The following is a 12,568-nucleotide window of genomic DNA, read 5'->3' on the forward strand; positions in this document are numbered from 1 at the left end:
GTGCCCAAGGAAGGTTGGCTCGCAAATTAGCCAAGAGGCACAAAACGCGAAGTAAAATAAACTAACTAAATCAATCAATCAATCAAGGAAGGTTGGAGTGGGTCATAATCCCCCTCCCCCCTTTAGGGCCCAGTATTCATAAAAATAGAACGTCAATGAAAGGAAAGGATTGCAAAATGAGGAAGGACTACTGAAAAGAAGCACACGTTAATCCCACCCACTTTCGAAAATACAAAACATGTTGATTTGACTATTAAGCCAGAGATCCCTGGTTCGAACCCCGTTATTTGTATCTGTCCCTTCATCAATTTTATCGTATCATCTTGACGATTAGCCAAAAGTGTAGGAAAAGCGAAGTAAAACAACCCAAATCAAACAATCAATCAATGATTTGATTTATGCTACTTAGCGTCGCTGACACATTTGGTTAATCGCGAAGTGGATACAACACAATTAATGTAGAGACAAACACAAATAACAACCATGCCGAGGTCGGGGACTCCTGGTGTCATAGCATGCAGTGATAACCACTCCCCACAGTTTTCGGGGTCGCTAAGATGAATAGTGACTGTCCTAATGCCGTTCAACTCCAAGATACCCCTGGCACTCCTTAGGGTGGGGGTGGGAAGGGGTGACATGTAAAAATAATCTAAAACGACCGATATTAGTGTGGAATCCATAGTTTTCGGGGTCGATACGATGAATAGGGACACTCCCAATGCCGTTCAACTCCAAGACACACCTGGCACCCCTAGGGGTGGGGGTGGGAAGGAGTGACATGTAAAACGACCGATATTAGTGTGGAATCCATAGTTTTCGGCGCCGCTAAGATGAATAGTGAAACCCCTAATGCCGTTCAACTCTAAGATACCCCTGGCACCCCTAAGGGTGGGGATGGGAAGGGGGTGACATGTAAAACGACCGATATTAGTGTGGAATCCATAGTTTTCGGCGCCGCTAAGATGGATAGTGACACTCCCAATGCCTTTCAATTTATTTATTCTTGCTCTTTCTTGGAGGTGGAACTAAAAATGTTGTTCATAAATTGTTGTTAAATTTATATTATAGTGAATTTGTAAACGATATTACTATATAATTTGTATACTCTACTTACACTTTTAAATAGCTGTAAATAAGTTTAGTTACATTTTACGCTATAGTTAGAATTCATTAAACACTCGGGCAACGCCGAGTAATCAGCTAGTTTGTTATAATATATATATATATATATAATCTATTTAATTTATTTTAATATATATATATAATAAGCTGTACCTAATGACACCCTTCGAGCACTGAAAGTACTATCACAACCGAAATCCTTCAGATGTCAGAGGAAGCAAGGAAAGCCATACGTTCAAAAGTTTTTCTTTCTTTTCAATCTTTGGTGGACAATACGAAGAGCCGCCCAAGGTTTCTTTTCATATGTAGTGGTATTAAATATAGATAGCTACATGCATGTGTTTTAGGGTGACATGTCAATTTCTCGTTTATGTGAATAGGTAAATTTTAATGTAAGCAAAAGCATGTGCGTGTCACAGTAAAATATTTTAGCATACCAAGAAAATCCAAAACACATTCCCATCTCGCCGGCTTCCGTGGTGGAAGGGCTGGCACAGGGCGCCTTGACGCTAGAGGTCCCAGGTTGGGCATGTGAATATTCATCAATTTCATTTTATTATCACCCATCTTCATCTTTGCGATTAACCAAAAGGGGCAGAAATGCGAACTAAAATAAATCAAATAAATCAATCAAACATTCCCATCTCACTCCAAATACCTTGTGAATCCAATCAAAAATCTACCAATAGAACCTGCAGTGAGTTTCATTTATTTCGTGCATTCATCTGACTAAAGTAATTGAGGACTAAAAGTGGTAAACGTTGTAAGTGCCAAAAGCGAAAGTGTTGGTAAATCGTTCCGCGCATCAGCCCGTGACTTCTTTACACGCCCTTTGAACTATTTAGAGGGCTACCAGCAACATTTCACGTTTACCACATTATAAAGCATGGCACATTTCACAGTTTAACGTGGAAAATGGTGTTTGAATTATTGTGGCACAGCGTTTACCAATTTTAGTCTTCAATTATCTTACAGATTGACTTTAGGGTTTAACTTAAAATGGCGTTGTGTTTGTGATACCAAAGTTATATTTTGAGCAATTAATGTCTAATTATAAGTATACCTAATACATAGGTAAAAATAAGACCCCCCCCCCTCTTCTGATAATATCGCAAATTGCACCCACCCTGTTTAAATATCTAGGAAAAATGTCATATCACCTAGGAATGATATCGCGATGCGATGAGTAGAGAATTGTCACAGCCTCATCTAGTCTCCTGTGTGGCGAGGTCCTTCTCATTCTTGTTTGAGCTTATTTTTGTTTCGGTTTCCACTCTGAAGTTATTAAAACTTATTCCAGAGTCATTTCATGCTCTGATAGGCTAATCGGGACTCTATTTTCAAAATCTCTTAATATATAGGTTTAAGTATAGTTTTCCGAACACCCTCTTACAAAGTTATGAATATGGGTGAGGTACAGGAGTACATTGTACCTCCCAAGTTGGTCTGTAGTGTCTCTTCGCCTTCGTGTAAGTATTTCGTTTTGGAAGATTTCATTTTAAATATTGAAAAGAAAATGGGGTCAGTCATATACTCTTCTGATGAAGAATTGTATCTTATCTTCGAATCGACGCGACCACTTCTTTAGAAAAGAGTAACCCCTTCCCTCTTACGTTAAAGGAGCATTCGTCTGCAGCGTGATTTTCTGAGAGCAAATCTGATTCCATCGTTCCACACACATTTTAAACAATTTTCATCTCCTTAAAGAGGTTTCCAAGAACATAGGTCAATGAACTAACTAGTAGCAAGCACAATGTAGTAGAATAAGTTTACAATGGTTTGAATTCCTGTGGTAAGGTAGATATTTTTTGTAAGTTATAAACAATATACACTTTTTTATTGGGCGAATTGAAAATAGGTTGTTTTAACAGTAGCACCTTGCGTCTGCTGTCAAATTGCCAAGGGGGAGGAGTACAGGGGGTACAACTCGATTTACGGATTTAGGGGGTACCGTACCCCCTTCAAAAATTTGGGGGGGGGGGTACAATGTACCCCTGTACCCCACCGTTCCTGCGCCACTGTCTGTATGTGTGCATTTGTTTCTTTGTACATTAAGGTATGCCTACCCCTCAGCCCTCACCAGTTTCACTCACGAGACAACATGAGACGAGAGACGGCCGGTCAAGCCTAGTGTCATCTCGATACCATCCCTGCTCTTCGTGCATTGGCTCTACCTTTGATAAATATTAAATGGCATGCACCAGACTGGCAGAAATGGATATTCTTTCTCTGGTGCTCGAAGCAGACAGGTCATGAAGGACTACGCGAAAGGGACTCTGTGTCAGCGGATCGAGATTAGCTATTGATCAGTTGTAACAGAGGCCACTGGGAAGGAAACGAAACCTCCAGTAGAATATCAGAACAGTATATACACTGTTTCTGTTGCTACAGTTACGGAAGAATGATCGAACCTCTCAATCGCAACAGTGTTGCCAACGTTTGCATGAACATGTTACCATTTCTGGTGAGAACTAAATGTTACTTCGAATGAGGGACGGCGCCAACCTGAAACAAGTGAGGGGGCTACAGATTTCGGAGATTTAGTCGGTGGGCTAACTAATACGAGGTACGGTATAATTTTACCAGTTAAACATTTTAGTCAAATTCAATTATAAATTATCTTGTTCCATCATATACATGTCAAATAAAATGCAATAATTATATTGTTTTATTCTCCTAAGCCATTGTTGAGTGGAATAATATCACAGACTTACTATTCATACGAACAGTACATACACTTAAAAAAAATTCTTATTTATCTAGGCGCTGGAGATACGTATAAATACTACACGTAACACTATTTCTATGTAAAGAGAGAGAGTACTTTTTTTGCTAAAATGAGAAAATTAAACACAGCAAGAAACTACGATAAGATACATATGTTTTTTATGAGCAGTTACAACCTTGTTTACATCCAATTATTTTGCAAACGCTTTCTCAAAGGACAGAATATACGTAGATCTCGTTACCAATTCGATTACGAAGGTAACACTTGATTTGCCGTCGATGGAGACATGCACACTTCAAGCTTATAAAGTTCGTAAAAGGTAATTTTGAATGTTTTAATCATTGCAAGCAGCTGCTGAAGTGTCTTTACTTTAAGTTCCTTCTTGCCTCATAGTGTGCCATAACGCTAAACGTTCAAATCACAACAGCAAGGAGCGGCGAATGATTGTAGATTTTCATGCTTCAGAAAAACGGCACTATTTCCGAACTAGAAATGCACTTGAACATTGTACTTGCCCCAATGGAAGTTTTCTAATAGAAAATGTAAACTTCTACTATTTTAAGTTTTCGGTCAAAATGCTTCTCTCTACGTGGGCTACGGAGGGGGCGGGGAGGCTCAGACCTATTTTGGGGAGTCTTCAGCCCTCCCTAGCGCCCCCCCCCCCCATGTAGCGCCGTCCCTACTTGGAAGGATCTATCATAGGCGCCGATTTTCTTTAGGTACATGACAAGACAGAATTTTTCGTTAAAGAAATATAGACACCCAAAACTGGGGTGGGGGTTTGCAAGGTGCCGCAAGACACATATCCTCTTGGGAAGGAGCCAATCTGCAGCAACGTTTCACACCGTAGAGGCATGGCAGGTCGCACAAACCTGAATTCGATTGGTAAAATCCTCAAAAGACACGTGTCGCCTGTCTCTTGTCGCTTCGGTGCGAATTCTCCCTTAGGCAGCTTTCAGACCAAAACGACAGGCGACAAGCGACACGGGGGTTTCACACCGAAGTGACAAGCGACACGGGAACATAGTTAGCGTCGCAGCACGCTGTGCTAATCGCTCCGCCACGGAGGTCGGCATCGGCAGTTTTTTTGGGGGGGGAGGGGGTTAAACTTACTTTTGCACAGATAGGTTAACCAGGACTGGACCAATATTTTAAAGTGGGATCCGAACCACTACAACCTGGTATCGAACGGCAAGTTATGTCAGATGGTCAATGGCGTGTCTAGGATTTTCGAAATGGGGGGGGGGAGTACGCATAATTTTTTTATTAGTAGTCAGACCTCTTATTTTGCCATATTTTCCTGCATTTGGCGTCCTTTTTTTTAGGAATACATGGGCCCAAGGAGGGTTATAATCCCATCACCCCTCCCTTTTGGTACGCCACTGCAGATGGTTATATATTTCTATATTTTTACTTTTCAAGTGTCCAATTCCTTCATTTTGTGCCCTCCCCCACTCCCTCGAAGTAATTTTTCCCAGTGGAGGCCCCTTTGCAGACCCCCCAGTAACGGTCCCAGAAAGGGAGCAGACGACTCTCCGGTTCACCAGTGGGCCCCCTTACTCCCCCAAGCAAACAAGGAAAAAGTAGATAATGAAATGCTCCCTCCAAATATCAAGACACCCTCAGAAAATATTTTTTCCTCATCCTCACAGGGCACAGCCATTATTTCTGGCGCAGTCCTCTCTCCTCAGTCTAAATCCGGGTCTGACAGATCGATGCATAAAATTCGATTCGGGGACTCGATTCCACCATGAGGATCTTCGCAATCGTGCTTTCCTTTACACAATAAAACGAAATTATTGCAGGCACAAAATAATTTGACCACAGTTGGAAACGTTGAATTTGCTTTACGCTTGCGTGTGAATTCACTGCTGCCCTCGGTCGGTATTAACACGAACTAAATGAACATCAACGGTTTCGAGTGCTAGTGACATCTGCTGGCAGCGTGGTGTTTCACTTCGAAGATCACTTGACGAGCTCAGTTCGCCTCCGACAGTGGTGTGTCTAACCAGGATAGTGCAAAACAGTTTGTGTAAATTAGGATTAATCGGTTACCAGTGCTGAAAATGGCTCTCCAAGGTTGCTACGCTATCCTCAAGTACATCGTGGTGATTGTTAACTTCATAATTTGGGTGAGTACTGTCAGCATATTGATGGTTTTTAGTCATGTTTTTAGATGAAGCCTGATTTGTTGTCTTTTGTGAAGCATCTTATCTTCGACATCCCATCTGGCATCTGATCGCCGCAACTGACTTACGAATTGACATTTTAGCACCGAATTCTTGACAATTGAATGTCGATTTTGTGATCTTTGAAGCGCCAGTGTCTATTTTTGTGCGTGAAGTTTGAAAATAAGAAAACACATGTTGATGGTGTGAGTGAATTCTATTTTAGGTTATCCGTTACACCCACGACCAAGCAGCAAACGACTTTCATTCTTTTTAGGAGACAACCCGCACTCCTTATACAGCACATTCTACTCGTAAAATTTAGAAACATCTCAGAATTGTCACTGTGAGAAGAAAGAACAAGATTGGAAAAACCGTTAGCCGTGTGATTGTTATGTTTTTCTTTTGAAACTGTTTATTACATTGCCGCCAGCTGCGTTGATCATCAAGTCTTGTCAAGAAACACTTTTTCTCTCCTCCCCATTCGTTAATTATGTGCTGCAAAGAAATAAATGTGCAAGTTTCCAATGATCGTAACCGTTCCTGACCATGTTAGTTTTTTCACCCCACCCTTCTTTACAGTCTTTGGATGTAACCGTTAGTTACTTTGTATGGGAACTGAAAATGTAACTGGTTACTTTTTTAAATGAGCAATTGCACCGCAAGCGCTTTTTAAAGTAACTATAGAAACGAAATTGAGGGTTACTTATTTTTGGCATGATAGGAACTTTTTCCAGTCAGACTTTTGCAATATACCTTAAAGGTAAACATTGACAGAATGTTGTACTTTTATCGTCAAAACAGTCAACTCCAAGTTCCCAAGTGTGTATTTTACAACACCCAGGATGTAGGACTATATTACCTGGGGTAATCATCCTGGACATTCCACAATTTCTTGATTCAGCGGTACTTAACAAAATTGTATTTTGCTAAAGAAGAGAAATTACTCATTTTCAAGTACAGGGATTTATTGCCTCTATATAGTTTATATATAAAAATATATGAGGGTAAATATAATTTAATGAAAACTAATGCAATTTTTTTTGAGATCACGAGTGAAAAAGTAAGTGCGCTAGAATTACATACACGTTATACAAGTTATATCTTATTTAGAGTAAAGCAACTCTAAAAGTAAATGGACTAATTTTTAAAGTAATGCGTAACTGTAACTGAGTTACTTTTGACGCAAAGTGACTGGAGCTTAGCCTCTTAAAAAAAGTAACATCTTCGAAAGCACTTCTTTCTTATGGTACCAATAAAAATGTCACATTTTTCATATTTGACGTACATATTCAGTACTTACAGTTGGAAATTGTGTATATTAGAATTCCCACGTCTATCGTGATCAGTCCCGTAGCTATTTTGGAACCTTAGGCAGGATTGTGGTTTGGCGCCCCCCCCCCACACACACTACTAAGCAGCAATATTTTATGTGCGTCCTTCGACATTTATTTACACCTGCGAATTTTGAAATGAGGAAACAGATAAAAGAATTAAATAATAATTAAATTTAAAGATTCGTAATTTGCATTTTTGATTAAAACGAAGTTTAACGTATTTAAGGATATTTCAGTTAGCTATATCTTAGTGTCTGAAGAACATCTTTTAAAACGTATTATTACTACTACTTTGGGAAACATAAAATTGCAGCAGTGTGTTACCAGAATATATAAGCCTACAAGCAAAAGAAGAAAGTTAAGAAGAATAATTAATATAAGGAAATAATAAATTTGTAATTTAAAATTATTCAACTCTGCCTGAAAAGAATGCATTCTTATAAACTATGTATTGCAAGAAAAAATTTCAAAATATTTATAAAAAACAGACTGATATCTCAGAAAGAGAATAATTAAAATTTAACTTTTCTTGCTTTCAATCAAGTAAAATCGTCAATTATCTTATCAAAATTGACAATATTTACAATTTCTTTTTCAATTGACAATATTGAGATATTATTTAACTTCTCCCTACCCATTGACTACCGCAGGCAATTTTTTTTCTATTTTGAGTTTGAACAGGAAAAGTCATGTACAGAGTTGAAGGGTGACATCCATTTTCAAGTGGATCGCCCAAAGGAAGCATTTAGAGGTCAGTTCATTACTTGAAAATCTTCACTTCAATGGGAACAAAGGTAGAGTTAACATCTTGTATATTTTCCTTCTCCCCTTACCTTTGTCACGTGTAAATTTCTCCCTTGCACAATGTGATATATATATATATATATATATATATATATATATATATATATATATATATCTTTGAATGGCACCCTAGCCTTCAGTCCCCTAGCCTACCTCTCGCTACGGGCCCAATCGTGATCATAATAGACTGGGGACGATTTATGAAATTTTTGAAATTCTTGGACGCCTAAAAAACCATCACCAAAAAATTTGATCTCGGAGCTGATATCTAATCGCTACACTTGTCTTTGCGATGCACTGTTACACGATGAAAGGACCCCAAGTGAAGACAACAGTGACATTCGCTGGATGCATTTAGTGAGACACCTAAATTTGAGGAATTTAGTAAACTAGAAAAACTATTGCCAAACCAACAAAACGAAATATTTGAGTGCATTTGGTGTGGTGAAACAAAGTTGTTATTAGGTACTAGGCCTACAGTTTCAGTGGAATTCGAACCACTCACTGTGCAGCTACTAGGAACTGACCCATGACCCCTTGATTAAAAAACAGCAGTGCTACCACTACGCCATCTGGTCTCAGTGCCATCCTTAGTTTTGGTACATATTGTAGCATGTCAAAAAATTCCAGTAATTCCTGCAAATTTTGACAAAGCTAGGAAAAGTAATTGGATACAAATATTCCGATAGTTATCTGTCAGGAACTGAAAATTTGCAACATTGTGCATCTCTTGCACTTGCTCATGCATGGGCGTCCGGAGGGGGGGGGCAGCCCCCCCTGGAAAATGAAAGTCAACCGAAAATTATATATTTTTCACATATAATTTCATTTCAGCCACAGTAACATGTGTTAATTATTGCATGTTTTTTGAGGGAACAACACTATTATTGGGGAAAATGTGCCTTGTTTGTCCCCCCCTGCAAAAAAATACCTTCCTTGCCCCTCCCTGGAAAAAATCCTGCGGACGTCCGTGTGCTCATGCATGTCAATTTAACCTCATTAGCTTTGAACCTAAAAGGGATGAGGAAACAGGTGAGTGGAGAAGGTTACATAATTTAGAACTACATAATTTGTATTCATGTCCAGATATTATTAGAATAATTAAATCAAGAAGACTTAGGTGGGCAGGCCATGTGGCACGAATGGGAGAGGAAAGAGGAGTTTACAGGATTCTTGTTGGGAAACCTGATGGTAAGAGACCTGTAGGAAGGCCAAGACGAAGATGGAGGGACAACGTTGAGATGGACCTAAGGGAAATCGGTAGGGATGGAAAAGAGTATATAGAACTTGCTCAAGATAGGGAAAGATGGAAGGCCTGTGTTGCTGCAGCCATGAACCTTCGGGTTTAAGAAGGCTAGGGAGTTAGTTAGCTACATGGTTATCGATCGCGATGTTGTTGCGATTAGTCGAAAGTGGTAGAAAAGCGAGAAGGCAAAAAAAAACAACAAAAAACAAAAAAAAACGCAAGTGTTATGTTGTCATAATATATTTTCGAAGACTCACACGTGCAATGTTATATCGATATTTTGACCTACATCCACGTACAAGTAGGGTTGTCCCCCCCCTCCCCGAAATAGTCAAAACTACAAGCGCTCTCGACTTTGATGCAACGGGTCTTGGGTTTGATTTCCGATGGGAGCCCTCACAATGTAGATGTTGACCCAGCATCTTGAGAACAATTGGGATAAACAAGAAGTAGTGGACTCCGGTCTCGAAAGCCATAAAACAGCGGCAATGGGACTCGATGCTTTCTGACCTCGCGTTACCCAATGAAAAAGCCCTGGGAGGGCTGTTGCGCCACGGAGAATAGTTTAATTTACCCTAAACTGCAATGGTTTCATGTTTCTGCTTCTTGCGGGTCGTGATATATGGATCGTTTTCATGTGCTGGTCACCATAAACTGTATAAATACATCAGGAGCGTGTATTCCAGTCTAGCTAGGCTATCTGCGAAGCCTGAGGAAAAATCGATTAGAAACTGTGAATTAACCTGATTTCAAAAAGAAGATAATGGCGATTTTGAAGTTGGCAACCTGAATTCTTAGGAGTTGGCAACCTGAATTTTTAGGAGTTGGCAACCTGAATTTTTAGAAGTTGGCAACCTGACTACCTTTGGGATGGCAACGTGGCTTCCTTGAAGACGTCAAGAATGAGCCTAGTCTTCTCCCTTCCTCCATAGTCTAGGACCAGGTATCATAGTGAGCTAGTCCAAGTCTTAGATTGATTGATTGATTTAGTTTATTTTACTTCGCGTTTTGTGCCTCTTGGCTAATTTGCGAAGATGGGGATGAGTGATGAAATCATGAAATTGATGAATGGACATTTACAAACAACCAAGCCCGAGCGAGATTCGAACCCGGGACCCTTGGCGTCGCAGCGCGATGTGCTAACCACTCGGCCAAAGGGTCCGGCTCCAAGTCTTAGACTCAGCATACGCCACTCAAATATTCACTTTCGAACAGATATGTAGGACGCTGAAACAGGAGACTAAAATAAAAATATATATATATGTATCGAGCGCCTCACAAAGGTTCAGGATTAGAGTCTCGGCCTTGATTGGGTGTTTTTGTTAGTGTCCTTTCATCAGTTTCATTTAATCATGTTTCATCCTCATCGTCGCGATATCCTGATTACTACACGAATATGCGTCTTTGCCCCATCCCTCTTCTTACCGAAACGTCAGCGCATGCCATATTCATCCCTGTTGTGGCTTGTCAGCAGCCAGCCTTCCTCTGGGTATGGTGGAGGGATGAAGACACAAAGGATAAGGAAGAAAGGGACTCGCGACCCTTAAAAAGAAAAAGAGAAACCTCAAGGGAGCAAGGGAAGAAAGTCCACCTTCGCCATCCTCTCCCTGCCCTGTTTAAAGAGGGGACGAGTCGCAAGACGCTATACTGATCGCATTTCCAACTGGCGGCTGGGAAACGACGAATCAGCGATTAGTTGAATTCTCTTCGACTGACATCGAGGATTTTCGTGTCACGAGGCACCGAAAGTTCCTGAGCGTCGTATACACATGTTGCCAAGCGTACTGTAAAACGGGGGACAAAGAGTTGATCAGCGCTGTTACTGGATAAAAGTTGTACAATAGTACACAAAGCACGGAAAATTAGTACACAAAACACCGAAACACTGTACGAACAAGCCAATAAAAAAAAAATGACAAAAATAGACGTACGCTTGGCAACGTTTGAACGGGGGAGCGATGTTACTCCTACAACTCTTACTTCGCAACTGAAGTTGTTGACACTCATCGAGCCACACATCCACGAAGACGATTGGTGGACAGCTATGTGGCCAAAAGTAGGAAAGCCGCCAGTTGGGCCCGCCATCAGTATAGGCAATTCAGAGCTAACTTCTAAACTTTCCCTGTTTTATAACGTTATATTTCCCCTTGACATCAGTTCAAACCTAGGACCTCCAGCTTCGTAGCGCATTACGTTCTCTTTGTACTACACCCCCAAGATTTTTGGCTGTGGTTTTCCCGTCTATTGGGGAAACGGAGGACGTTTAAAGAAGTCGAGGAGAATAGAGCAGAAGGCGAAAACCGACCTAAAGTACGATCAATACAAATAACAACTTATTCAGCATATGATAGCTGATTCTTCTTGTTAGAAGAGCTTTTCCAGGAAGTCTAGGAGACTTCGATGGAATCTGCTTACGAGGAGATTTCTATATAGTTTATGATCTTCAGAGCACACGGAAGTACTATGAGGAAGCATGGAGGAATCTGTAAACAAAAGTCATTTCCTATGTGCTGCGTGCCTCTGTTTGTTTAACCGTCTTGTGTAAATTCCAGTCGTTCTCTTTATAATCTGTTATAATGAATGCCAATATTCTAATTAAATGGCGAACGGGAAAAAAATTACAGGTTAACCAAGATAAGAATGCCCACGGCAAACTCGTTCAGTAAAGTGCACAGTCATTTGTTTTATCCTTTTGGTTTCTCTTCCATCGTGCCTGTGAGCGACGTGGGGTATTATATTATCTTCCTCAATTTGATTTGGTTTTTGTTATTTAGCTTAACGTTTCTAGCACTTTTGGCTAATCGCGACGATGAGGATGAGTAATGATATCATTAAATTCATGAAGGGACACTTGTAAAGAAATCCCAGGCCAGGATTCGAATCCGGGACCCATCTTGGTAAAGCTGCATATAACAAACTTTTATTGTTAACCATATTTAATTAGAACAAAGCAAAAATATTTTTAAACATTCCCTCGTTTTTGCAACGGTTTATTTATTTTTTATGCATTAATAGTTATAATACATTCTATTTTTTTAATATTTATTGGAAAGATAAAATATAAGATCATAGCAACAAATTTCAGTCATAATATATTTTAAATTCATATGACTTACTGGAATATTACAAATGCACATGGCGGAACTGTTGTTACGCGTCTCCT

The 12,568-nt window shown here is 40.0% G+C and overlaps 1 protein-coding gene across 1 annotated transcript in view; it reads left to right on the forward strand.

Moving 5' to 3' along the window:
• The first annotated feature begins 5,815 nt into the window (after positions 1-5,815).
• The window catches only part of LOC145985248 (CD9 antigen-like), a 179,329-nt gene continuing 172,576 nt past the window's right edge, over positions 5,816-12,568 (forward strand). Inside the window, exon 1 of the mRNA XM_083119024.1 lies at positions 5,816-5,982. Within this exon, the coding sequence (XP_082975150.1) occupies positions 5,917-5,982 (66 nt within the window). The 5' untranslated portion in view covers positions 5,816-5,916. The remainder of the gene's footprint in view (positions 5,983-12,568) is intronic.

This window comes from Lepisma saccharinum, chromosome 3, assembly GCF_977018435.1.
Source record: "Lepisma saccharinum chromosome 3, izLepSacc3.1, whole genome shotgun sequence".
NCBI classification, from domain to species: Eukaryota; Metazoa; Arthropoda; class Insecta; order Zygentoma; family Lepismatidae; genus Lepisma; species Lepisma saccharinum.